Source organism: Macaca fascicularis, chromosome 10, assembly GCF_037993035.2.
Source record: "Macaca fascicularis isolate 582-1 chromosome 10, T2T-MFA8v1.1".
Lineage (NCBI taxonomy): Eukaryota > Metazoa > Chordata > Mammalia > Primates > Cercopithecidae > Macaca > Macaca fascicularis.
Genome location: NC_088384.1, coordinates 12,190,201 through 12,217,964, shown reverse-complemented (window position 1 = coordinate 12,217,964; position 27,764 = coordinate 12,190,201). Strand labels below are relative to the sequence as shown.

At 55.4% G+C, this 27,764-nt stretch overlaps 1 protein-coding gene across 2 annotated transcripts in view; it reads left to right on the top strand.

The window, feature by feature from the left end:
- The first annotated feature begins 12,673 nt into the window (after window positions 1-12,673).
- Window positions 12,674-27,764, top strand: part of MGAT3 (beta-1,4-mannosyl-glycoprotein 4-beta-N-acetylglucosaminyltransferase) — a 45,606-nt gene continuing 30,515 nt past the window's right edge. The window contains exon 1 of one of the 2 annotated variants that reach the window (XM_005567225.4): window positions 12,674-12,817. In XM_005567225.4, coding sequence (XP_005567282.1) covers window positions 12,747-12,817 — 71 coding nt within the window. In that variant the 5' untranslated portion in view covers window positions 12,674-12,746. Of the gene's footprint in view, window positions 12,818-21,906; window positions 22,204-27,764 lie in introns of those variants that run through there. The other variant, XM_045363595.3, reaches the window with a different exon arrangement.

The window sequence follows — 27,764 nt, the reverse complement described above, 5'->3', positions numbered from 1 at the left end:
CCCTGCAGTGGCTGACTTTGGGGAAGATAAAACTATACCTGGAAGTCTGGCCAAAACAGCCAGAATGGGCCCTGAGACCCAGGCCAAGGGGAGACCCCTTCTGTCTGATGAGTTCTGGAACCTTCCCAGAGCAGGTGGGCTCTGCACCGGGCCCTGGAATGCTCCTGAGGGGTCTGCGCTTCCTGGGACTGACTGCCAGGCTCCTCCTGTGCTGGCGGCTTTGCTAAAGATGACGGACTAAACACATTCGTCCACTTTCTACCCCTCCTGAAACCCCCTTAAAACAACAGAGAGGGATTTCTCCCTCCCTCTGCTCCCCCCATCCATCCCTTCCTCCTTCCTTCCCTCCCTCCTCCCTCCTCCCTCTCTTCCCCGTTCCCTCCCTCCCCTCCCTCTTCTCTCCCTCCCTTCCTCCTTCTCTCCCTCCCTTCCTCCTTTCCTCCTTCCCTCCCTACCTCCCCCCAACCCACTCCCTCCTTCCCTCCCTTCTTCCTCCCTCTCTTCTTTCCTCCTTTCCCTCCCTCCTTCCCTTCCTCTCCCTTCCTCCCTCCCTCCCTTCCTTCCTTCCAGGTATAAACCCACAAGGTTGTAGCAATCAGGATAGAGACAACATCCACGCAGGTTTGAAGCTGAAAAGTCCATGTAGAGTGGCAACTGACTTAAGAGACACAGGAGTTACATCCCAGGTGTGTGATGGCAGCTGAGCACCAGTGTGGTTTACCCTGAAGAACCACCGAAAGCTCAGCCTGAGCCAGCAGTCCCAGGTGGGGGCAAAATGAGATGCAGTCAGGTCCCTGGACTCCCACCCAGAATGGGCAGGCAGTCCCCTCCACTCACCAGAGTCCACCCAGGTAGCGGCGCTGCCATGGAAGCAGAGCTGCAGGGTGCTTCTGGGCGCTGGGCCCCCATGTCCCCTGCCCGGCTCCCAGCACACAGCCCGGTCTTCACCCTCCAGGCAGGACACTGAGGCTCCTCGCTGCAGAATCTGACCCACAGCAAAGTCCTGAAAATACTGACATGGGGGGTGCCTAACAAGTACCCCCACCTCCCTTCAGTGAAATCAAGAGTCTCTGTATCTGGAACTTTCTTTTTCTTTTTCTTTTTTTTTTTTTTTGAGATGGGATCTTGCTCTGTCACCCAGGCTGGAGTGTAGTGATTCAATCTCGGCTCACTGCACCCTCCACCTTCCAGGTTCAAGCGATTCTCCTGCCTCAGCCTCCGGAGTAGCTGTGATTACAGCCACCAGCACGCCCAGCTCATTTTTGTATTTTTACTAGAGACAGGGTTTCACTGTGTTGGCCAGACTGGTCTTGAACTCCTGACCTCAATTGATCCACCTGCCTTGGCCTCCCAACCCACCTCAGCCTCCCAAAGTGCTGGGATTACAGGCGTGAGCCACTGTGCCCAGCCGTATCTAGAACTTTTGATAAGCAAAGCGAATGTTAAAAGAAGGAACCAGCCATTACCATATGAGCCAGCAATTCCACACCCAGGAAACAAAAACATACAGAAACAGTATGGAAGTGTTTACGGCAGCGTTACTCATCATAGCCGAACGTCACAAGCCACCTAGATACCCATCCGAAGTTGAGAAGCAGACTGTGCTGCCTCCACGCCACAGAATAGTATTCAGCCATGAAAAGGAATGACACTGACAGGCCACCACGTGGAAGAGCCTCAAAATCACTGTGCTAATGAGAGAAGCTGGTCATAACAGGTCACATGTATGATTCCTCCTGGAGATGCCGGTGACAGGCAAATCCATAGAGACAGAAAGCAGGGCTTGGGGAAAGGGGGAAACTGCAGAGACTGATAACAGAGCCAGCGTGTTTTTCTGGGGTGAGGTGATGGTCAAGGCATTCAGTGCCACTGACCTGCACGTTTTCAAATGGTTAATTGTATGCTCTGTGAATTTCACCCCAGTGAAATTGAGGAACCAGCCCAAGTCTTCCTCTGCTTGGAAGGAAGAACTCTAGGTGACTCCTCTGGACTCAGAAAGCACTTGAATTGGTCCTCTAGGATGAAGAGTCCAGAGAGAGAGTGTGAGCCTCACGTGCCATTGTATTATTTCATTTCATTCCACCTTATGTTATTTTTAAGACTGGGTCTCACTCTGTCACCCAGGCTGGAGTGCAGTGGCGTGATCACGACTCACTGCAGCCTCCACCTCCTGGACTAAAACAATCCTCCCACCACAGCCTCCCAAATAGCTGGGACCACAGGCATACGCCACCACACCCAGCTAAGTTTTTGTATTTTTTAGTACAGTCGGGGTTTTGCCATGTTCCACCTCTGCCTCCCGAAGTGCTGGGATTACAGGCGTGAGCCACCGCTCCTGGCCCATATGCCGTTTAATTAATTAATTTATTTATTTATTTAGAGACAGAATTTCGTTCTTGTTGCCCAGGCTGGAGTGCAATGGCGTGATCTCGGCTCACTGCAACCTCTGCCTCCCACGTTCAAGCGATTCTCCTGCCTCAGCCTCCCTAGTAGCTGGGATTACAGGCGCCTGCCACCACGCCCAGCTAATTTTTTGTATTTTAAGTAGAGACGGGGTTTCACTATGGTGGCCAGGTTGGTCTCCAACTCCTGACCTCAGGCAGTCCACCCACCTCAGCCTCCCAAAGTGCTGGGATTACAGGCATGAGCCACTGTTCCTGGCCCATATGCCATTTTAGATGTTCTAATAATCACATTTGAAAAAGTAAAAAGAGGGGCAGGTGGCTCGCTTGAGTCCAGGAGTTTGAGACCAGCCTGAGCAACATGGTGAAACCTCGTCTCTACTGAAAAATACAAAAAATTAGCCAGAGGTGGTGGCATGCACCTGTGGTCCCAGCTACTGAGGAGGCTGAGGTGGGAGGATCATCTGAGCCTGGGAAGTTGAGCCTGCAGTGGGCCATGATCATGCTGCTGCACTCCAGCCTGAGTGACGGGGGTAAAACCTGAGTGACGGGGGTAAATCCAGGTGTATTTTACCCGTACAGAATAATTCTGTGCAGGCCAGCACGATCGGGCTTCATGGCCACGGCTCGAGGTCACCCCAATGGATGGGTCCAGTTCTAGATTGTTTCAGACTGGAGGCTCTGTATAGTCTGAAGAGGATGAGAATTTTAAATTATAGTGCATTTTGAGTCTATGAATTAAAAACAAATAGGCAGCCGGGCGTGGTGACTGATGACTGATGGAGTGAAACCCCATCTCTACTTAAAATACAAAAAATTAGCTGGGTGTGGTGGCGGGTGCCTGTAATCCCAGCTACCTGGGAGGCTGAGGCAGGAGAATTTGCTTGAACCCGGGAGGCGGAGGTTGCAGTGAGCCGAGGTCATGCCATTGCACTCCAGCCTGAGCAACAAGAGCAAGACTCCATCTCAAAAAACAAACAAACCCAAATAGGCTATAATCATACTCTTAAGGATCATCTGAATAACCACCTTAAAAATTAGTCTTGAGCAGCCGGGCGCAGTGGCTCACGCCTGTAATCTGAGCACTTTGGGAGGCCGAGATGGGCGGATCACAAGGTCAGGAGATCGAGACGATCCTGGCTAACATGGTGAAACTCTGCCTCTACTAAAAATAAAAAAAAAAAATAGCCAGGCGTGGTGGCAGGCACCTATAGTCCCAGCTACTCGAGAGGTTGAGGCAGGAGAATGGTGTGAACCCGGAAGGCGGAGCTTGCAGTGAGCCGAGATTGCACCACTGCACTCCAGCCTGGGCAACATTGCGAGACTCCATCTCAAAAAAAAAAAAAAGTTAATCTTGAGCAACTATAAAAAAGAATGAGATCACGTCATTTGCAGGGACATGGATGGAACTGGAGGCTGTTCTCCTTAGCAAACTAACACAGGAACAGAAAACCAAATACCGCATGTTTTCACTTTTAAGTGGGAGCTAAATGATGAGGACACATGAACACATAGAGGGGAACAACACACACCGGGACCTTTCAGAGGGTGGAGGGTGGGAGGAAGGAGAGGATCAGGAAAAATAACTAATGGGTACTAGGCTTAATACCTGAGTGATGAACTAATATGCACAGTAAACCCCCATGACCCACATTGACCTATGTAACAAACCTGCACATGTACCCATGAACTTAAAAGTTTAAGCTGGGCTCAGTGGCTCACAACTATAATCCCAGCACTTTGGGAGGCTGAGGCGGTTAGATTGCTTGAATCCAGGAGTTTGAGACCAGCTTAGCCCAGATGGCAAAACCCCACCTCAGGCCGGGTACGTGGCTCACGCCTGTAATCCCAGCACTTTGGGAGGCCGAAGTGGGCACATCACAAGGTCAGGAGTTCGAGACCAACCTAGCCAACATAGTGAAACCCCATCTCTATTAAAAATACAGAAATTGGCCGGGCACGGTGGCTCAAGCCTGTAATCCCAGCACTTTGGGAGGCTGAGACGGGCGGATCACGAGGTCAGGAGATCGAGACCATCCTGGCTAACATGGTGAAATCCCGTCTCTACTAAAAAATACAAAAAACTAGCCAGGCGAGGTGGCGGGCGCCTGTAGTCCCAGCTACTCGGGAGGCTGAGGCAGGAGAATGGCGTGAACGCGGGAGGCGGAGCTTGCAGTGAGCCGAGATCCGGCCACTGCACTCCAGCCTGGGAGACAGAGCCGGACTCCGTCTCAAAAAAAAAAAAAAAAAACATAGTCGGGCATGGTGGTGGGTGCCTGTAGACCCAGCTCCTGAGACAGGAGACTCGCTTAAACCTGGGAGGTGGAGGTTGCAGTGAGCACTGCACTCCAGCCTGGGCAACAGAGGGAGACTCTATCTCGAAAGAAAGATTGGGTGTGGTGGCTCATGCCTGTAATCCCAGCACTTTGGGAGGCCGAGGCGGGCAGATCACCTGAGGTCAGGAGTTCGAAACCAGCCTGGTCAACATGGTGAAACACCATCTCTACTAAAGAAAAAAAAAAAAAATTAACCGGGCGTAGGCGTGCGCCTGTAATCCCGGCTACTCGGGAGGCTGAGGCAGAAGAATCGCTTGAATCCGGCAGGCGGAGGTTTCAGTGAGCTGAGATCGTGCCACTGCACTCTGGCCTGGGCGACAGAGCGAGACTGTCTAAAAAAACCCTCAAAAAACCGTCTCTACCAAAAATACAAAAAAATTAGCCGTGTGTGGTGGCACATGCCTATGGTCCTAGCTACTCTGGAGGCTGAGGTGGGAGGATCACTTGAGCCCAGGAGGTGGAGATTTTGGTGAGCCAAGATCATGCCACTGCACTCCAGCCTGCGGGACAGAGCAAGCCCCTGTCTCAAAAAAAAAAAAAAAAAAAAAAAAAAAAAAAAAAAAAAAGGAACATTAGTTCTGAATTAAACATAGAATTACCATAAGACCCAGTAGTTCCAATTCTGGATGTACACCTAAAAGAACTGAAAGCAATGTCTCAGATGCTTGTGTGGCAATGTTCATAGCAACATTATAAAAATCAGCCAAGGCCACCGTGGCTCACGCCTGTAATCCCAGCACTTTGGGAGGCTGAAGCCGGCAGATCGCGAGGTCAGGAGTTCAAGACCAGCCTGACCAACATGGTGAAACCCCGTCTTTCCTAAAAATACAAAAATTAGCCGGGCGTGGTGGCACGCGCCTGTAATCCCAGCTACTCAGGAGGCTGAGGCAGGAGAATCGCTTGAACCCGGGAGGCAGAGGTTGCAGTGAGCCGAGATCGCGCCACTGCGCTCCAGCCTGGGCGACAGAGCAAGACTCCGTCTCAAAATAAAATAAAATAAAATAAATAAACAAAAATAAAAATCAGCCCAAAGGTGGAGGCAACTCATCAATGGATGAGATGTCCATGGATAAACAAAATGCATTCTATCCATACAATGAAATATTATTCAGCCTTAAAAAAAAAAAAAAAGGAAATTCTGACACATGCTACGATGTGGCTGAATCTTAAGCACATTATGCTAAGTGAAATGAGGCAGTCACAAAAGGACAAATACTATATGGTTTCACTCAGATGAGGCACTTAGGGTAGTCAAATTCAGAGACAGAAAGTAGAATGGGATTGCCAGGGGCCGGGGGCAGGGGAATGGGGAGTTAATATTTAATGGGTACAGAGTTTCAGTTTTGCAAGATGAAAATTGTGCTGGGCCGGGCTTGATGGCTCACACCTGTAATCCCAGTGCTTTGGGAGGCTAAGGTGAGTGGATCACCTGAGGTCAGGAGTTCCAGACCAGCCTGGCCAACATGGCAAAACCGTGCCTCTACTAAAAATACAAAAATTAGCCAGGGCCGGGTGCAGTGGCTCACACCTGTAATCCCAGCACTTTGAGAGGCTGAGGTGGGTGGATCACGAGGTCAGGAGATTGAGACCATCCTGGCTAACACAGTGAAACCCCGTCTCTACTAAAAATACAAAAAATTAGCCGGGTGTGGTGGCGGGCGCCTGTAGTCCCAACTACTGGGGAGGCTGGGGCAGGAGAATGGCGTGAACCCAGGAGGTGGAGCTTGCAGTGAGCTCAGATCGTGCCACTGCACTCCAGCCTGGGCAACAGAGCGAGACTCCCTCTCAAAAAAAAAAAGCCGGGCTCGGTGGCTCAAGCCTGTAATCTCAGCACTTTGGGAGGCCGAGGCAGGCAGATCACGAGATCAGGAGATCGAGACCATCCTGGTTAACACGGTGAAACCCCATCTCTACTAAAAATACAAAAAAAAAGTCGGGCGTGGTGGTGGGCGCTTGTAGTCCCAGCTACTCAGGAGGCTGAGGCAGGAGAATGGCGTGAACCCGGGAGGCGGAGGTTGCAGTGAGCCGAGATTGCACCACTGCACTCCAGCCTGGGTGATAGAGCAAGACTCCATCTCAAAAAGAAAAAAAAAAAAATTAGCTGGGCATTGTGGCTTACACCTGTAATCTGAGCTACTTAGGTGGCTGAGGCACGAGAATCACTTGAACACCCGAGGCAGAGGTTGCAGTGAGCCAAGATCATGCCATTGCACTCCACCCTGGGCGACAGAGCAAGACTCTGTCCTAAAAAAAAGAAAGCATTCTGGAGATGGACTTTGGTGATGGTACCACACCAATGTGAATGTACCTAATGCCACCGCACTGTGCACTGAAAAGTGGTTAAAGTGGTAAATTTTGTGTATGTAGATTTTACCACATTTTTCTTTTTTTTTTTTTTTTTTTTTTTTTGAGACGGAGTCTCGCTCTGTCGCCCGGGCTGGAGTGCAGTGGCCGGATCTCAGCTCACTGCAAGTTCCGCCTCCCCAGGTTCCCACCATTCTCCTGCCTCAGCCTCCCGAGTAGCTGGGACTACAGGCGCCCACCACCTCGCCCAGCTAGTTTTTTTTGTATTTTTTAGTAGAGACGGGGTTTCACCGTGTTAGCTAGGATGGTCTCGATCTCCTGACCTCGTGATCCGCCCGTCTTGGCCTCCCAAAGTGCTGGGATTACAGGCTTGAGCCACCGCGCCCGGCCCACATTTTTCTTTTTTAAAGTTTGGCTACTCAGTGAGTGTGGATTTGTGCTGACCGGGGCGTTGAGACTTTATAGTCACTGGAGCTAATGAGAAAGGATGTGGGGAGACTTTGGCCAGGTGCCGTCCAGGCACTGCCTCAGCCAGGCCTCCCAGGCTGGGTAGGCGTGAACAGAGGAGTGTGCAGGGAGGAACAAGGCCTTGCTTGGCCTCCACAATGGTCAAAGACACCTGGCCCCAGAAAATCAGCCCCTCATTGGGCACCTCGACTGCTGACTGCCCTGTCTGTGGTGAGAGCCAGCAAGGTTTCGTCCTGTTATTAATTTGATTTTTTATTGGCTCTATGTTTTTTATATTCATTTTGCAAATCTGCTTTGGTTGTGTTTTGTTTTTGAAACAGAGTCTCACTCTGTTGCCGTGGAAGGAGTGCAGTGGCACGATTAAGGCTTACCGCAACCTCCGTCTCCTAGGTTTAAGCAATTCTTAGGCCCCAGCCTCCTGAGTACCTGCGATGACAGGCGCCCGCCACCAAACCAGGCTAATTTTTGTACTTTTTAGTAGAGACAAAGGTTTCACCATGTTAGCCAGGCTGGTCTGGAACTCCTGGCCTCAAGTTATCCTCCCGCCTTGGCCTCCCAAAGTGCTGGGATCACAGGCATGAGCCACCGTTCCCGGCATTGCTTTGTTTTAAATGTTGGAGGCAAACATAAGCACAAGTGCTTTACACCTAGCTCAGTGTCTGCGCATACTTAAGAAACACTGTAATAAAAATGACTGGCAACAACCCCAGAATCCATGAGAATTTTTTTCTTTCAAAGAGCGTTGGGATTTGAGCCATGCTATGGTTTGGCTTCTGAATCTGTCTCCCTTGAAGCAGGGTCATCTCTGTGTCCCCATGGGGACACAGGGCCAGTCTCAAAATTGTTTCGTGAGCGAGTCATGAAGTGAGTGAATGAATGAATGAAGAGCTAGCAGAAGGAGAAATCACTGGGGGGCAGGGTGCGGAAGCAGCAGGAAAATCAGGGAAGTCTTCCAGGATGAGGCCCAAGCATCCTGGGCCCAGAAGTGGGAGCAAGAGTTTGAGGAATAGCCGGGCGCGGTGGCTCAAGCCTGTAATCCCAGCACTTTGGGAGGCTGAGATGGGCGGATCACGAGGTCAGGAGATCGAGACCATCCTGGCTAACATGGTGAAATCCCGTCTCTACTAAAAAATACAAAAAACTAGCCGGGCGAGGTGGCGGGCGCCTGTAGTCCCAGCTACTCGGGAGGCTGAGGCAGGAGAATGGCGTGAACCCGGGAGGCAGAGCTTGCAGTGAGCTGAGATCCGGCCACTGCACTCCACTGCAACAGAGCGAGACTCCGTCTCAAAAAAAAAAAAGAGTTTGAGGAATAGGAGATGGGGTGGGGATGGACGTATCCCAGGGTGAGGCACCAGTCCCGGCCTGAAGGATGTTGAGGGCCTTTGCCCAGTGATGTCATGCCTGGAACCCAGCCTCTGAGCCCAGCTGTCAGGGTTGGGCAGTCTAGGGGCAGCCTTCCCCATCAGACCCCTGGGAGTCAGCCCCACAACTCCCTCCCCACGCCACATCCCAGACAACACCTGGTCCTGTAGGTCTCATCTCCTCTTTCCAGCCTGCCGTCTCCACCCCAGCCACCGTTACCTCGCCTGTTTCCCAGTGCCTCTGCCAGCTCTCCCCACTGCCAGTCTGGCCCCATCTGATCCATCTCAGACCAGCGACATCCACTCTTTACTCCAGAGAATATGCATCGAGCACTTACTGTGTGCTCAGCTCTGATTGGGAACCAAAGAAAGGCCCTGCCCAGTGGAGAGACAGACAATAAACAAGGAAACCTAAGTGCGTCCTCTGACAGCCAGTAGCAATGCGCGCTAGGGGGAAAACAGGAGGACTCTGGGAAGGGATCCATGGGGCGCTTTCTCTGTGCCTTCAGGGCCACAGCTCCAGCCCCTCTAGCCTTGTCATGCCTGCGGTGAGTTGTGAGTCTGGTCCTAGCCTGGCCAGCCCGGACCAGGCCGCCAGCTCCACGTGGCCATCACATTGCATGGTACCACAGTATGATCTTGGGTGAGTCACTTTCCAGTTCTGAGCCTCAGCCTGTCCACCTGTAGGATGGGCTTGGTGGCAAGAACACTGCAGGAATCAGCAGGGCCCTGAGTCCTCCTAGGAGCTGGAGGGCTGGCCCAGTGACGAAGGAGTGACTGTCATCCCCACCTGATTTAGAAACGGTCCCTCTCCTGCCCGCTGCAGTCAGTGGGGGCTACGTCATGCCCCTCATGAGATGGTGAAAGGCTCAAAAGTGATGTGGTTCATGGTCAGACGTGGCCACGGTAAGTGTCCCCACAGTAGCAGCCCTTGTTAGAATCTCACTGCCCCGTTCCCTGACCAGCCGGGGAGGGTCTGCCTGGATTCAGCCGTGTCTCCAAGCCTCTAATAGTAGTGAAAACGGCTCGTGTTTATCTGACACAGCCCCTGGGCCAGCCTGAGCGCCACTCACAAGGCCCGCTCACCCTGCACCGTCACTCCAGACCATGCTGGTGCTTTTACTGTCCCTCTTTGGGGGGAACCAAATCCAGGAGAGGCAATGTAACTCACCCCGACCTCCAGTGGGAGCAGGCCTGGTACCTGGTCCACCTGCCATGTCACTGTCTCTGCAGTATTGGCTGGGCGTCCCCTCTGGCCTCCCTCCCAGGTCCGGTGCCCGGCAGGGGTGGCTGGAACAGCCGGGGCAGGCGGCCCCTCTCCTCCCTGTGTAGTCCAGGGCCACTCTCCCCTCGGATTTCCCTCCATAGCTACTGACCTCCAAGCTGGAGGAAAAGGAGGTTGCAAGGCCACTTGAGGCCTAGCCTGGACATTTCCTGGTCCCTTCCACCTCATCCTAGTGGCCAAAGCAAGTCCCAGGCCCGCCCAGATTGCAGGGAGGGGAAAATGGTGGACATGCTGCCAGGGCCGGGGAGGGAGGGGACCCTGCAGTCCTCTTGGCAGACACCTCCCACCGAAGGACCCCGAGCCTCAGAGCCGCCCTTATCTGCTGGCAGCCTCTGGTGGGGCAGGGCAGCGGAGTGTATGGTGATCCCCATGCATGCGGAAGAGGCCCAGGAGGCTTGAGGCCCAGCTGGGGGCGACTAGAGGAGGATAAGCTGGCTCTGGACAGGCCCCAGGGGAACCAAAGGCCTTTTCCTCCAGAGGCCCCGGCTCTGTCCCCACCCCTGAGGGTGTTTTCCCAGGAATGAGCCGGGCCTGCTCCTCCTGCAGGTGATAACACTTGGCCCTGCCTGGGGTTTCCGGAAGGCGGAAGGCGGAAGGCGGAGGGTGCCACACAGCAGCTGCTCCCTGGCCCCTCCTGGGCCTCACAGATTCTCAGCAAATATCCCCAGACAACGATGTTCACAGGGGGTAGCAGGGAGGGCGCGGGGTGGAAACCAGGGTGGATCCTTCCCCTCCTCCAACCCCTAGAGGCCACTCCAACCTTTCAGTGGTCTCCCAGCACAGGTGCTGCCACTCATTAGCTGCCTGATCTCGGGAAAGTTAACTTCACTGCTTCGTGCCTCAGTTTCCTTATCTGAAAAATGGGGAGAAAAGAAGGGTAGACATGATTGCTCTGTGCCAGGCCCCGTTCTAAGCACTTTGCATCTAGCAACTCATCCAAGCCTCCCAACGGCCCTGTGAGTCGGGGTCTGTTATTACACTCCTCACTTTACACATGAGGAAATGAAGGCACAGAGAGGGCAAACAACTTGCCTGAGGTCACACAGTGAGTCAGTGAATCTCGGAGTTGGGTCCAGGTAGCCCAAGTCTGTCTTGTTAGCTGCTGGGCCCAACATCACTGGCTGGCGTGACAACGCAGGGTGCTTCCAGCCCGTGGTTAGTGATGTGGGTTTGCCTCTGTAGTTATCATCCCCGTCCTCTTTCCGGAGCCTGAACTGCACCTGCTCCCCCAGTGCCTGTGCTCCGCCTCCTATTCCTTCCCTTTTCTATATCACAGTGTGACTGAGGTTGTTTTAAACCCGGATTTGTTTGAGCCCCTGAGCTTTCTAGGTGCAGTTCATTGTACTTCACAAAGCAGCTGGCAGGAAGTGTGTGTGGTGGCCGGAGTTCTCGCCGCAGATGCAGGCCATGTTAACAGAGTGCAGGGCGGCCAAGGCAGGTGAGAGGCCCTCTGTGTGCATCTATGCAAGTCAGGGCATGTCGGGCGAGGGCAAATGGAGAGTAATATGGATGGAAAGGTCTGGAAACCATGTCATAGGAGGAGGCGCTAAAGAACCTGGGAGGAGGCCAGGCGCGGTGGCTCACACCTGTAATCCCAGCACTTTGGGAGGCCGAGGCTGGCAGATCACGAGGTCAGGAGTTCAAGACCAGCCTGACCAATATGATGAAACCCCATCTCTACTAAAAATACAAAAAAAAAAAATTTAGCCGAGCGTGGAGGCACATGCCTGTAGTCCCAGCTACGTGGGAGGCTGAGGCAGGAGAATTGCTTGAACCCAGGAGGTGGAGATTGCAGTGAGCCGAGATCAAGCCACTGCACTCCAACCTGGGTGACAGAGTGAGACTCCATCTCAAAAAAAAAAAACAAAACACCTGGGAGAAGTAGTGGAGGGACTCTTGCCAAATGCCTGGAAGACCGCCGTGCCAATGAAGAAACTGGCTTGCTCTGCCCAGTTCCAAGCAGTGGGTTCTAGGGTATCTAACAGCCCAAGCGGTCACACAGTAGAGTGAGTGAGAGAGTGAACGCCACGTCACAGGACGTGTGTAAGCAATGGCCTGGGACCGGGGCCACAGGAGATGACCTTGAAGCCCCTCTCCCCGCCCAGGTCACAGGTGTGAGGCCCAGTGGAACCACATTTGGCCAGTTCCCCAGCCTCAGAGCATGCTTGAGCTAAAGATCAGTGGCTAAGCCTCCTGCCGCCAGCTCAGGCCCCCAGGTGGAGACCCTGTGGCCGATCCCAGATTTCCTGAGTGAATTTCTGTCTTCTTCCAGTTCTACCCACTGGCCCAGGTCCAGCTGGACAGCCTGGACCTCTGAACAGGGCTTCCAGCAGCACCCTGGTTTATTTAAGTTTCAGGCCATCAAAAGGACCAGAGGAACTGTTAGCCTCTAGCCGGCCACCTGGGGCCTGTGGTTTTTTGGGTTCCGACAATCAAAAATAGACTGGGTGTTCCCAAGGTCGCCTCCCAGGCCCAGCCCCTGCCCACCTTCCTGTGACTGTGTGGCTGCCGAGTGATGACTCGGCCCAGTGGCCGTGAGGACAGAGGTTGAAATTCCCTGACAGGCCCGGGGACCTGAAGTTGCTGTAGGATGGACAGGCCAAGAGTCAGTGTGGCTGGGCCCATACCTCCACCTCCAAGTTTCAAGGCCTCTTCACCAAGGTAAGTGCTGGGTGTGGATGGGAGGAGGAGGGTGTGCTGGAGTCAGGAGAGGGGCTCTGTGTGGCCCGATACCACCCCTTTCTGGGCCTCGTGGTTCCCAGCCCTGCCCTCCCTTCGGTGACCCTGTGGAATGTTGTCCTGTGAGTTTGTGGGGAGTGCCTGGCAGGGCTTGTGGGTTCAGGGATGCACCCTATGTATGCATGTGGGGCGTGTCTGTGTGAGAGTGCATGCATGTATGTGACACTAGGGTGGGGAGCCTTCCAGTGGGTACACACACAGGCACATGAGGACTTGCTCTGTGTGCACGGAGGGCCTGGGTCTCCATGTGCCAGGCCTGTGCACACAGGTGTGGACATGTCTGCTTCCCTCAAGGGCCCCGAGCAAGGAGAAGCCAGCTGGTGACACTGGTGTGGCTCAGTGTGTTCCCCTGAGGTCTCCAGCCTCCAAACCTCACTCTGCCAGGCCACCCTCCTGGGCCGGCCACAGGGTACAGTGGGTTCATCTGCTCAGCTTCACCAGGTCACTCACTCTGACCCTCAGCATCTGTGGCATTCATGCAGCTTAGAGGCGTCCTTGGCTTGAAATCCTTCTTCACAGTCACCCCCAACACTTTCTGGCTATGCCTAGCCCCTCCCTCAAGTGCACCAGGCACTCCCTTCTGCACCCTCCCTGCCGCCCTCGTGTTCCCCCACCTCAGTCTGGATGCCATTCCATCTTTTTTGTTTTTTTTGAGATGAAGTCTCACTCTGTTGAGCAGACCGGAGTGTAATGATGCGATCTGGGCTCACTGCTACCTCCACCTCCCGGGTTCAAGCGATTCGCCTGCCTCAGCCTCCCAAGTAGCTGGGATTACAGGCGCCCACCACCATGCCCACCTAATTTTTGTATTTTTAGTGGAGATGGGGTTCCTCTCTCTCTGTGGGGTTAGCCACTGTGGGAGACAGGACCCACTGGGCAGGGAGTGGGGAGGGGCCTGGCCCCTCGTGGCTGGAGCACTGGCTCTGGAGTCCCAGACCTGGATCTGAGTCCTGGCTCTGGCACTCAGCCGTTGAGTGTGGTTCACTTCTTGTTGCTGTGCCTCAGTTTCCTCACCTGGGGGCTGCCGTCCCAGTGGAGGCTAGAGGTAGAGCAGCTTCCCGAGTTTTCTTGGACCCCTTGACTCCCTCAAGTAATGGATCCCTGTCTAATCCATTGCTCCTACTTGGCAAGTGTAGAAAGTAAGGCTTGAAGAGAGGAAGGGACTCATTCAAGGCCACACAGGCCTAGAGAGCTAAGCGTGAGGTTTATGGTACGAAAAGCGGTGCACACCGTGGGCCACACCCATCCACACCCCGAGGCAGCCCTGGCCCTCATGGGGCACTTCAGTGCTAATGTTCCCTCGCCTGGAAGGCTGTCACTTCTCTTCCTGGGCTCTCACCAGCCCTCATGCCCCCCCGCCAGTGGTAGACACAGATGGGGCAACCTCCAAAATGCACACGCAGAGGTCTGCAGTTTCCGTCCCTGCAGCAGTACCGGCTGGGCACCTACCGTGTGCCAGGCTGGGCCAGATGCTGGGGAGACAGCAGCAGGACACAGTGAGGAGACAGGCAAAATACACAAGAAATTTAATCAATGGGTCAGTTACCTAGTATGCTGGAAAGGGAAACGTGCTATGGAAGAAAGAAGGGCAAGCAAAGGGACGGGGGGCTGCCCTGAGTTGTGGTGGTCCCAAAGGCCCAGATCAGAGCCCAGTCTGGAAGGAGGAGGAGCTGTGGGTACCTGAGGCTGGAGCATTCAGGCAGAGGGCACCGCAAGCACCAACGAAGCCAGTGTGCCAGTGGACGAGAGTAGAGGGGAGGAGGCCAGGGAGGTACCTGACCGACAGGTCTCTGGCCTCCCTCTGAGTGGAGGCGGCAGCCACCACAGAATCTGCACAGAGCAAGGAGGTGAGCTGACTTTGCCCACCGGTGGGGAGGCGGCTGCAAGAACGCAGGTCAGGCAAGGGCAGTGGAAGGGGGAGGTGGAAGAGGTGCTCCTGGTGCCCACAGCCGTCTCTCCTGCGGGACAGGCCAGGTTTCCCACCCAGGGCCCGCTCCCTTTGAGAATCTGATAATAGCCATGGACGCTCCCCTGAAAACACGAATGTGCACGTGCACTCATACACACACACAGATGGGCAGGGGCACACACCCATGTACACATGCATGCACACACTTCTGCACTTGTATACACGCACCTGTGTTCACACACATGCACACACACTTCCACATGTGTACATGCACCTGTATTCACATGCACGTATGCACTTCCACACGTGTACATGCACGCGTGTTCACACGCATGCACACACTTCCACAGGTGTACACACACCCGTGTTCACATGCATGCACATACTCATACATGCTCACAGTCACACACACCATGCTACTGGGAATTTTAGGAGATTACTGGATCCCTCGACTCCCCCAGGTAATGGATCCCTATCTAATCCATTACCCCTACTTGGCAAGTGTAGAAAGTAAGGCTTGTAGAGAGGAAGAGACTTGTTCAAGGCCACACAAGCCTAGAGGGCTTGACCAGCAAGACTTGGCCCCAACACCCTACCTGGACCAGCAGGGGCCCCTGCCTTAGGGCCCTCTGTTCTCAGCATCAGCCAGGGGCCAGGGGAAACTTCTCTCATTCTAGTTGCCCAAGAGCTCACAGCAAGGCCAGGTGAGGAACCCAGGACAGCAGACAAGAAGTGCTCAGGTCCCAAGAAGGGGAGTGAGAGGAGACTCTGGAGACGTGGCATTTGAGCTGAGCTCTTTGGGCTGGGCTGGGAAGGGCACTCCAGGCAGAGCCCAGTAGCAGCAAAGGCCTTGAGGTGAGAATTCTCCAAATGGAGGCAAGAAGGCCCCCTTCAGGGGCCTTCAAGGGGAGGAGACCCTGGGCTGGGTCTTTTTTTTTTTTTTTTTTTTGAGACGGAGTCTCGCTCTGTCGCCCAGGCTGGAGTGCAGTGGCCGGATCTCAGCTCACTGCAAGCTCCGCCGCCCAAGTTTACGCCATTCTCCTGCCTCAGCCTCCCGAGTAGCTGGGACTACAGGCGCCCGCCACCTCACCCGGCTAGTTTTTTGTATTTTTTAGTAGAGACGGGGTTTCACCGTGTTAGCCAGGATGGTCTTGATCTCCTGACCTCATGATCCGCCCGTCTCGGCCTCCCAAAGTGCTGGGATTACAGGCTTGAGCCACTGCGCCCGGCCAGGCTGGGTCTTTAAGGATGAGTAGGAGTTTTTCCAGAAAGGCTTTTTGGGCAGAACACAGATATGCCAGGTACAGAGATTTTAAAAAGCCAGAGAACTGGTGGGGAAAATTGGCTCACGCCTGTAATCCCAGCACTTTGTGAGGCTGAGGCTGGCAGATCATGAAGTCAAGAGATCAAGACCATCCTGGCCAAGTTGGTGAAACTCTGTCTCTACTAAAAATACAAAAAATTAGCTGGGCGTTGTGGTGCACACCTGTCGTCCCACCTACTTGGGAGGCTGAGTCAGAAGAATCGCTTGAACCCGGGAGGCGGAGGTTGCAGTAAGCCAAGATCGCGACATTGCACCCCAGCCTGGTAACAGAGTGAGACTCTGTCTCAAAAAAAAAAAAAAAGGGCAGAGAAATTGCAAGCATTTCAGAGGACTGCCTGTGGATGGGACAAGCTCAGTAATGAATGAATTAAAGAATGAATGGAGTGCATGTGGGGGAGGGTAGAAAGGGGACAGGTCTGACTTCACCTGGCAAGTGATGGGGAAGGAAGTCATTAACACAAGAACAAGGAGGTTCACACATTAGGAAAGGATAGCTTTATTTCTCATGAAGGGTTGCAGGCTGCAGGGCAGCCACTCTGACAGGCTGGGAAGCATAGCTTCCAGCCAGAAGCCAGGAACACATGCCTCAGGGGAGGCGCAAAGGGAACAGGAATTTATACTGATCAGGGCGGCTGAATAGACATATTTAATAAGCTATAGGAGGAGTCATGAATATTCATGAAAGGAGAAACAGGGACCTGTGCAATTGAGCTTCATGGCCCTTCATGAGTCACATGTGCAAAAAAATGGTGGCGTTAGTGTGATCGCAGGGTGTGTTTCAGCCCTCTGATGTCAAAAGGTGAAGCACAGGACCCTACTGTGTGCCAGGCCTCTGTGAATGCGGGGGGGGAAAAGAGTGACAGGGGCTATGTGGGAGGAAGGAATTGGGGACCGTGTCCCCTTCTGGCCAGCTGTCTTGGAGGGAGGCTCCTGGTGCCACAGGGCCTGAGCTGGGAGGGTAGAGGGTGGAAGGTGGGGCCTGGTGTTCCTGGTTGTGCCCAGGGCTGGCTGTGTGTGACTGAGCAAGTCATTTATGTCTGACAAACAACTTCACTGGGCATCCACTGTAGACTCTGTGGACCGTCTCCGTGGTCGATGGTTTCTTATCAGGAAGGGATGATGGTCGGTTATTGTGTCAAAACTGCAAAAGAGGGATAGCATCGGACAGCTGGTTGGTATCAGCGAAGTCTTTCAAAAGGGCTGGTCTCTGTCTAGTCCTAACCATCAGCAGGCTTTCTTCTCTAAGGAAGGGGTTCACGGGTGGGGGGCTGTATCGAGGAGTGTCTGACCTCCCATTATGTTGTAGCGAAGAACTCAGCTTTCAAGGTTTCTCTGGGGTCCCTTTGGCCAAAGGGGGGCTGTGGGGGGCTTGGGATTTCATTTTAATTTCTCAAAAGACCATTTATCAAATACCTTCAGTGCTGCCCAGCGCCACCTTGTCACACATCCCACCTTCCTCACCCTCCCCACATGCTGTCAGTTGGCCGCCTTTATGCCTACTCTGCAGACCATTGGGCCTAGGCTTTGAGTGTGGAGCCCTGGCGCAGCTCGGAGGGCCCGGACCAGAGCCAGCTCACTCTGCCCACTGCACTGCCGTTCTCCCTGACCACCTGGAGCCTTGGCAGGGGCTTGATGGCTTGGTTCTCTCTTTTTTTCTTTCTTTTCTTTCTTTTTCTTTTTTGATAAAATCTCACTGTGTTGCTCAGGCTGGAGTGCAGTGGTGCGATCCCAGCTCACTGCAACCTCCACCTCCCGAGTTCAAGGGATTCTTGTGCCTTAGCCTTCCCAGTAGCTGGGACTACATGCATGCGCCACCACGCACAGCTAATTTTTGTATTTTAGTAGAGATGAGGTTTCACTATGTTGGCCAGGTTGGTCTCAAACTCCTGGCCTCAAGTGATCCGCCTACCTTGGCCTCTGAAAGTGCTGGGATTACAGGCGTGAGCCACTGCGCCTGGCCTAGGGCTTGGTTTTCATGGCGTGGGTGAGGAGCCGCCTCACCTGGAGACCCAGGGCCAGGAGTGAGATGTCCCAGCCAGGGTGGAATGCGGCTCCCACAGGCCAGGCAGCAGTTGCTGAAAGGGTAACAGAACTAGCAATTGTTCCCAGAGCCAAATAGGCCTGGGTGAAAGGGGACAGCAGGGCTGTAAGGAGACACCGCCTGAGATTGGCTAATCTTGTATCTGCGCTTTTCCCACCTCCAGCTCCCATAGCCTCCTTGTCAGGCAGCTCAAACCCAGAGGAGCGGTGGGGCAGGAGGGCCACCAACCACCCTTCCCCATATCACCATGGAGCTTGGAGCCCCAGCCTCGCCCACATCGACGTGGGGCTTGGAGGCGGCTGGGAGAGGATGGAGAGACCCAGATTCCACTGATGTCAATGCGATGTCAGGGCAGGGATTCGTCCCATTCTGCAGATGAAGAAATTGAGGCTTAGGGATTGAAATGACTGGAACACTTGGCGAGCTGGCATAGAACCCAGGTCTTAGGCACGCTGGGATTCAGCTTCTCCATCTGCTGAGCACCTCCGGGCCTACTGTGTGCCAGGCCTCTGTGAATGTGGGAGGGGAAAAGAGTGACAGGGGCCATGTGGGAGGAAGGAATTGGGGGATGTTTCCCCTTCTGGCCTGCTCTCTCAGAGGGAGGCTTCTGGTGCCACAGGGCCTGAGCTGGGAGGGTGGAGGGTGGGGCCTGGTGTGCCCGGCTGTGGCTGTGCGTGTGACCGAGCAAGTCACTTATCTCTGACGGGCTGGGCGTGGGGAGGATGTACTTGCCACACAGTGCCCAACATACTGAGAGCCGCATTGAGGACATGGAGGTGGACTTTGGTATGAACCCAACAAGGCTGACTCCACTTAGGCCTCCCAAGAAGCTTGGGAATCTGGAAAGGTCAGGAGAACAAAGACCCAAGTTGGGGGAAGATGAAGAGCGAGGGAGTCCCCTGACCCTGGCCAGCTCTGGGCAGGGTAGCTTCCCTGGGGAGTGGGGCATGTCCTTACTTCTCACTCGACCTCAAGGGCAGGGCCTGGGGCTTGGGCAGGTCCTCCTCCCCTTTGCCAGGAGCAATGGAAATGGAGGAATGTGGTATTTTGTGCCTGCATTGGTGCTTGGGGGCCAGTGTCCACAGAACAAGTCCAATGGAGAATCCAGACTTGGAATAGCACTTCTTTCATGGGCTGAGGGATGCCCAGAGTTGCTGCCGAAGGCTAAGGGAGGGAGAGAAAGTTCTGGGGAAGGATAGTGTCTATGAGGTGGTCCCTTCCAGAGGGGCACGAGTCCCAGGCAGGGAGAGCTGTGGCATGGGGAATTGGGAGAGGGGGACACATTTGAGCAGAAATCGAGGGTTCTTTGGGAACTGGAGAAGAAAGGGCAGAGAGTTGAACAGCCAGGCTGAGGAGAAGAGGAGGACATTTTTGCAAGGCAGAATAGACTGGATTTTGGGGGAGTGACAACTACCTTAGGCAGATGTCATGGAGATTATTTTTATTTTTTATTTTTTTTGAGACAGAGTCTCGCTCTGTTGGCCAGGCTGGAGTGCAGTGGCATGATCTCGGCTAACTGCAACCTCTACCTCCTGGGTTCAAGCGATCCTCTTGCCTCAGCCTCCCGAGTAGGTGGGATTACAGGCGTGCACCACCACACCCGGCTAATTTTTGTATTTTTTTTTTTTTTTTTTTTTGAGACGGAGTCTCGCTCTGCTACCCAGGCTGGAGTGGAGTGCAGTGGCCGCATCTCAGCTCACTGCAAGCTCCGCCGCCCAAGTTTACGCCATTCTCCTGCCTCAGCCTCCGGAGTAGGTGGGACTACAGGCACCCGCCACCTCACCTGGCTAGTTTTTTGTATTTTTTAGTAGAGACGGGGTTTCACCGTGTTAGCCAGGATGGTCTTGATCTCCTGACCTCGTGATCCGCCCGTCTCGGCCTCCCAAAGTGCTGGGATTACAGGCTTGAGCCACTGCGCCCGGCCATTTTTGTATTTTTAGTAGAGATGGAGTTTCATCATGTTGTCAGGCTGGTCTTGAACTCCTGACCTCATGATCTGCCAGCCTCGGCCTCCCAAAGTGCTAGGATTACAGGCATGAGCCACCGTGCCCAGCCCATGGAGATGTTATAATGGAATGTGCTTAAAGTGATGGGAACTAGGAATGGATCTTACACTTTCAAATGGTTGGGAAAACATCAAAAAATGTTTCTGGACACGTGAAAATGATATGAAATTCAAATTTTTGTGTCCATAAATAAAGTTTTATTGGAACACAGCCATGTTCATTCTTTTACATATTGTCTATGGTTGATTTTATGCTACTATGGCAGAGTTGAGTAGTTGGGACAGAGACCGTATGGCTGGCAAAGCCTAAAATATTTACAATCAGGCTCTTACAGCAAATGGTTTGCCCACCCTTGGTTAGAGGCAGCCTCCAGGAAGAAGAGAGCAGTGAGGGTGATGTTGAAGAAGGGGGCCAGACTAGGTCACCAGGGGCTCCTTGTGCCCCGCCCAGGCACTGAACTTAAGCTGAGGGCAAGTGGGAGCCATTGAGGGTGCAGGCAGGAGAATGACTTGCTTAGATGAATGTTGGAGTAGGATCACTCTGCTTCCTCAGCAAGGATGGATGAAGCCGTACACGGAGGCACCTGGAGCAGGAAGACCAGCCCTAGGCGGCCCGGATGGCTTAGCAAAGGCCTCTGGGACCACTCTGGGGCACATTCACTGGGATCTAGCATAGACGGCGCCTCCCTGCACCTTCGACGAGGGCGGCGCAGAGAAGTCTGCTGCGTACCCACAATGCCTCGGGCCTCGCACCGCAGGCGGAAGTGGCTGCTCTGCTGGCCCCAGAGCGGAACCACTTGAAAGGCGGGAAACACGTGGGGACGCCTTCGAGCCCTGAGAGGGATGACCCAAGCAAGGCCACGAGGAGCCAAGGCACGACACGGTGGGCCCTCGGAGAACCGCTGGTGGGCAAGTGGCAGGAGAGTAGGCTCAAGAGAGTGGGCAGGGCCGGCCGGGCCTGGGCTGGCCGGGTGAGGGGGGCGGGGGAGCGGAGGCCCTCCCCAGTTATCCCGCCAGTGCTCGGGCGGCTTCGGGCATGTGAGCGATTGAGGGGGTCGGAAGGACACAGGCCGATGTACAGCGGTCACCACACCCCAAGCAGACACACAGACTATGTAGACACCGTAACAGGCCCAGCACCGTGCACACATCACAAGCCCAGGCCTCTGCACACGGTCACAGATGCCTGCCCGAAATCCCTGCCCAGGTTCACACCGGCACAGCCGAACCCACGCACACACCGCAACACGGGTCTGCACGTCCATGCACACAGGCACAAACCCGAGCACACGGAGTCACACCGACCCGGGCACGCTGCGGAACGCACCCGTCCACGCATACACAGAACGGGACTCGCTGCCCCGCACGCACACCAGGCCCGCACCCCGAACTACCCGCGTCCCCCGCACACGCCTCTGCGCAGGCCGCCCCGGGCCGTGGGCCGGCGCACGCACGGTCACAGGAGGGGCGCGCGCACACTCGCACTCACACACACTCGCTCGCACACGCACACACTCGATCCAGCACGCGCGGGCGGCGCGGGGCGGCGGCGGCCGGAGTCTGCGGTGCGAGGCGCCCCCCGCCCGGAGCGGCGGCGGAGCCCGGCTGGCGGGGGAGGGGAGGGGGTTGCGGTGGGGGCGGGGTGGGGGCCGGAGCCGCTTGAGCCGGCGGGAGCGGGCACCCCTGCGCGCCGCGCTCGGTCTCGCCTCCGCGCCCCCCGCGCGCCCGCCGCGGTCCCTCCCCCGCGCCCGTCGGCTCGCCGGGCCCCCGCCGCCGCCCGGGGGTGCAGCCGAGCGGCCGCGCCGGGCCCGCGGGACGGGGTGGAAGTGGGGGTGGGGGGCGGGGATCGGGGCCGGGCCGGGGCCGCGCCGCCCGCGATGCCGGGCGCCCGCCGCAGCCGCCGCCGCCGGAGCCCGGGATGGGGCGAGAGGCTGCGGCGGACGCCAGCATCTCCCCGCCGGGGACCCCGGGGGCCGCGGAGCCGCCGCCGCCGCTGCTGCCGCCGCTGCTGAGACCCAGCGGGCGATGGGTGAGTTGACCCCGGCGTCCTGGGGGGCGCCGCGGCCCCTCTATCCCCGCGCTGCCCGCCCTCCCGCGCCGCGCTTAGCGCCCCCCGCCCGGCTCCGCGGCCCCCTCCCCGAGCGTGACCTTAGGGGGCGGGCGCGGGCGCGCTGGGGCTGGGGGCTCGGGGGCCGCGGTGGGGGCGGGATGCTGGGGAAGCCGCTCGGCGCGGGCCCCCTCCCCCTCCCCGCCGCTCCTCAGAGCTCGCTCTTCCCCGGAGGGCAGAGCCTCGGCGCCCGACCCCCTCCCACGGCCGGGCGGGGGACGTCCCCGAGGCGCGGGGCTCGAGCCCTGCTTTGTGCGCGGCGTCCCCCAGCCTCCGGCGCGGCGCCCCCCAACCTCCGGCGCGGCGCGGGGCTGGGGCGGGAGGCCTCCGCGCCAGCCTTCCCCACCCCCGACCCGGGACTGCGGCGGCGGCGGCCGAGGCCCAGGCGCAGTCGGGGTGCTGGGCGGGTGCGGGGGCTGCGGCCGTAGCTACCCCTGGGGACCAGGCAGAGGCAAGTGTGGAGAGGGCCCCCGGCCTTTTACCGGGGTGGGGGCCCCCGGCTACCTTGCACTGCTCTGCCCAGGGCGGGGGAGGGAACCTGGCTGAGGGAGGGCGCTATAAATATCTGCAAATAGTGAGTTCTGGAACCGGGGGTGGGGAGGGGAGTGCGCCTGGGTGTGTGTATGGGGGGGTGCCCGAGCTGGGGTGCAGCAGGAAGGGATGCCGCACAGCCAGACCTAGTGGTCTGAGGTCGGATGACCCCCAGCCCCGGAAGACGCCCCTGAAGGCTCCTGATGGGGTGTGGACAGACACACTACCCCGGTGGGATTCCTCCCTGGTCCTCCACTTCATTCCTGGGACATACCAGTCCAGATTCGCCTTGATGGGGGAGTTGTGAGCACTGGCATGTCACTTGGGAAGCGTGTCACTGGGATCCAGACATGGAGCCCAGCAGAAGGATGGAGGGGAGAGTCTCCACCCCTAGGAGCTGCAGCTCGGAGGGGATTTTCAGTCTAAGGAGTGCTAAGAGGAGCCGCTCTGGGTCCTAGGAAAGTTTGAAAGAGGGGTGCCAGCCCAAGAGGAAGAGAGAGCTTGCTGGAAGAGAAGATGACAGGAAGCTGCCAGAGTTCTCTGGGTAGAGAAAGGTGGGAAGGGCGTTGTGGGCCGAGGGAATGGCATGAGCAAAGGCTCAGAGGTATGAGTGCCTGGCGTGTGTTGAGAGGTGGCAGTGGGGACAGTCAGGCACTGTGGGTGCCCCCTGGAAGAAGTCAGGTGAAGACGGGGGAGAGGCTGGGCAGGGCGTCCAGGTGGAAGTGAGGTGGGAGGGCACAGCAGGGAGCTGGTACTTGGTCCTGAGGACAGCAGGGGGGATGCCGCTACTCAGACCCCTTCTAAGGGTCTGCCTGGTGCCCTTGGTGTGGTCACGGCTGCTTGAGGCGCACTGGTGATTCTTTTTTCTTTTCTTTCTTTCTTTTTTTTTTTTTTTTTAGGTGGAGTCTCACTCTGTTGCCCAGGCTGGGGTGCAGTGGCGCCATCTCGGCTCACTGCAACCTCCACCTCCTGGGTTCAAGCGATTCTCCTATCTCAGCCTCCTGAGTAGCTGGGACTACAGGTGCCCGACACCACACCCAGCTAATTTTTGTATTTTTAGTAGAGATGGGGTTTCACCAGGTTGGCCAGGCTGATCTCGAACTCCTGACCTCAGGTGATCCACCTATCTCGACCTCCTAAAGTGCTGGGATTACAGGCGTGAGCCACCTCACCCAACCCTGATGATTTCTTTTTCTGTAGTAACTGGACCACCTCAGGAAGTCAACTTTCTGAGCCTCAGTTTCCACATCTGTGAAATGGGGAAGTTTTGTTTTTGTTTTTGTTTTGAGACAGGATCTCACTCTGTCATCCAAGCTGGAGTGCAGTGGTGTGATCATAGCCCACAGTAGCCTCGACCTCCTGGGCTCAAGGGATCCTTCTGCCTCAACCTCCTGGGTAGCTAGAACTACAGGCGTGAGCCAACACACCCAGCTAATTTTTAAAACATTTCTTTTTTTTTTTTTTTTTTTTTTTTTTGAGACGGAGTCTCGCTCTGTCACCCAGGCTGGAGTGCAGTGGCCGGATCTCAGCTCACTGCAAGCTACACCTCCCAGGTTTACGCCATTCTCCTGCCTCAGCCTCCTGAGTAGCTGGGACTACAGGCACCCACCACTGTGCCCGGCTAGTTTTTTTGTATTTTTTTTAGTAGAGACGGGGTTTCACCGTGTTAGCCAGGATGGTCTCGATCTCCTGACCTCATGATCCGCCCGTCTCGGCCTCCCAAAGTGCTGGGATTACAGGCTTGAGCCACCGCGCCCGGCCTAAAACATTTCTTAATAGAGATGAGGTCTTGCTATGTTGGCCAGGCTAGTCTTGAACTCCTGGGCTCAAGTGATCCTCCTGTCTCTGTCTCCCAAAGTGCTCAGATTCCAGGTGTGATCAAATGGGGGAGGATTTGATTGTGGAATGAGTTGCAGAGAGGATTCAATGAGAGGATGCACACAGGGTGCCTGGCACCTGAGCAGCACTCAAGAGATTACTGGCTGCGCTATTATTACCTGGAAAACGAGGCTGCCAATGCCAGCTGGCGGGCCAGGCCAGCTTCACTGGGCAGCGGCCATGAGAATCACGAGAGGCCTGGGCTGGACGTGAACAGCAGAGAGCTGAGGGTGGGGGAACTGTGTGGTCCTCATACAATTCTGGGAAGAGACTAGATAAGCGGTGAGGAGTGGCCAGAGGCAGGGTGGTCTGCAAAGACAGGCCCTCTTTGCCTTGTGGGCACCCACCCGCCCAGCCAAGGCATTTGGCATATCCTGCTGTGCTCCCCAAGAGCCAGAGCCTCTTTGCTCCCCAGAGTGCAGTGATGCAGCCCCTCATCTCAGCCACCCCCAAGCCCTTCATGTCAGGGGGACCAGGTCTTGGAACACGATGTCCTCAGGTAGGGTAATAATTTACTGTGCTGGACAGAGAGGACATAGGCCTTGCCCTGAGGAAATTAGAATCCGTTGGGGAGCAGATACCCCTGGGCAAGATGCTCCGCCTAGCCCTATGCTGGTTGCTTGAGGGCAAGGAAAGAGTCACTGAAAGTAGGGATTCCAGATCTAGTGGCCCGGTTCAAATCCCGGCCCTCCCTATCTCACTGTGTGACTGTGGGCTGGTGACTCTGCATCTCCGTGCCTCAGTTTTCTTGTGTCTAAAATGGTGGTGAGGCCAGGTGGCGTGGCTCATGCCTGTAATCCCAACACTTTGGGAGGCTGAGGTGGATGGATCACCTGAGGTCAGGAGTTCAAGACCAGCCTCGCCAACATGGTGAAACCCCGTCTCTACTAAAAATACAAAAATTAACTGGGCGTGCTGGCGGGCACCTGTAATCCCAGCTACTTGGGAGGCTGAGGCAAGATAATCGCTTGAACCTGGAGGCAGAGGCTGCAGTGAGTTGAGATTGCGCCACTGCACTTCAGCTTGGGCGACAGAGTGAGACTCTATCTCAAAAAAATAAAATAAAATGGGGGTGAGATGCACTGTTACTATTTGAACAGCTTGGCATACTTTCCAGTGGCCATTTACTGCTCCCTTCGAGAATGAGTCTCCCGATTCACCCCTGCCTCCTCAGAGACTAAACTGCCTGCCCTCCAAGATGTGTTGTTTACGTCCCTGATGTCTTCCTTTTCTCACTGAGTCCCCCTGCCCAGGGGCCTGCCTTTCCGGATCCATTGCTCCAACCGGGGGCAATAGTAGGCTGGCAACTGGCTCTCTGGGAAACAAACCCCTGATGAGTTGGCCGATCGCCATGGTGTAAATCCTCCCCATCTGGCTGACTTTAAGCCACCCATGGCCTAACAGGAGTGTCATAATGGGAGCTGGTACGTGCTAGTTTTTGTCCCCAGGCTTTCAGTGGGTGCTTAATAAATGATGGTTGAATGAGGAGGAAAGGATGCAGAGAGTGTTGGTCAGCTAGATTTGGGAGCTGCGGGTGATACTGTAGGTGAGAAGGACTTGCAGGGGGAGGCATGGGAGGCCTGGAGGCTGGAGGTGAGGGGCCAGCCTACACCAGCCCTGGGGTGAGACCTGAGGGAACAGAAAGCTCCTGGTGTCCTCCCCATCCTGAGACCCTCTGCACCCCTGACCCTGATGCACACTTGCTTTAGCCCCTCCTTCCAGGGGCTCCTCTCCACCTTGGCCTGGCCTTGGGGTTCTGCACAAAATGGGCCCCGAGCTTAAGCCAATGAGAGCTCCAAGATGTGGCCCAAGCAGGTCCTAAACCTCATGTTCCATTCCCTTGCTGTGCTGTTCCCTCGACTTGAATTCCTGTTCCATTCACTGTCCCCTGTAACTCTGTCGTCCATCAAAAGCTTCCTCATGACCCCCTTCCTCTGTGACACCAGCCCCACAACCCAAGTCAAACAGACCCTTCTCCCCTTCCACTCTTCCCCCTGACGCTACAGCTCCTCCCATGTACACATTCCTGCCTATAAAAATATCAATAGCCAGGCCGGGCGCGGTGGCTCAAGCCTGTAATCCCAGCACTTTGGGAGGCCAAGACGGGCGGATCACGAGGTCAGGAGATCGAGACCATCCTGGCTAACACGGTGAAACCCCGTCTCTACTAAAAAATACAAAAAACTAGCCGGGCGAGGTAGCGGGCGCCTGTAGTCCCAGCTACTCGGGAGGCTGAGGCAGGAGAATGGCGTAAACCCGGGAGGCGGAGCTTGCAGTGAGCTGAGATTCGGCCACTGCACTCCAGCCTGGACCACAAAGCGAGACTCCGTCTCAAAAAAAGAAAAAAAAAAAAAAAAAAATATCAATAGCCAGCACGTATTGTGTTCCTATGGCAGCCAGTGACAGAGGTTCTGGGATAATCCCCTCTACAGATGGGGAAATTGGGGTGCAGTCTCTTGTTTGCAGTGACCCACTCTTTTTTTTTTTTTTTTTTGAGCAAAGTCTTGCTCTGTGACTAGGCTGGAGTGCAGTGGCGTGATCTCGGCTCACTGCAACCTCTGACTCCCTGATTCAAGCGATTCTCCTCCCTCAGCCTTCCGAGTAGCTGGGATTACAGGCACGCGCCACCATGCCCAGCTAATTTTTGTATTTTTAGTAGAGATGGGGTTTCACCATGTGGGCCAGGATGATCTCGATCTCCTGACCTTGTGATCTGCCTGCCTTGGCCTCCCAAACTGCTGGGATTGCAAGCCTGAGCCACCACGCCCGGCCTACACTGACCCACTCTTTACATCTTAGCTGCAGGGTCTCTGGCTCAGGGAAGTCCACACGCTTCCTGGTGTTCTTGCTGTCAGCTCCCGGAGCACCATGCCCATGTCTTTGGTGTGTTTGTTACGTGTTCCTGATAGACTTCCAGCAACACAGATACTGAGGAGGCCCTCAGTTAAATGTGCAGGTGGATGGATGAATGGATGGATGAATGAATGAATGAATGATTCTCAGCCCAGGTGAGCAGCCTTGCTGTCCTGCTCATTTCTCCTTCTGCATCCCTGATGGAAGGGACTGACCCTCCA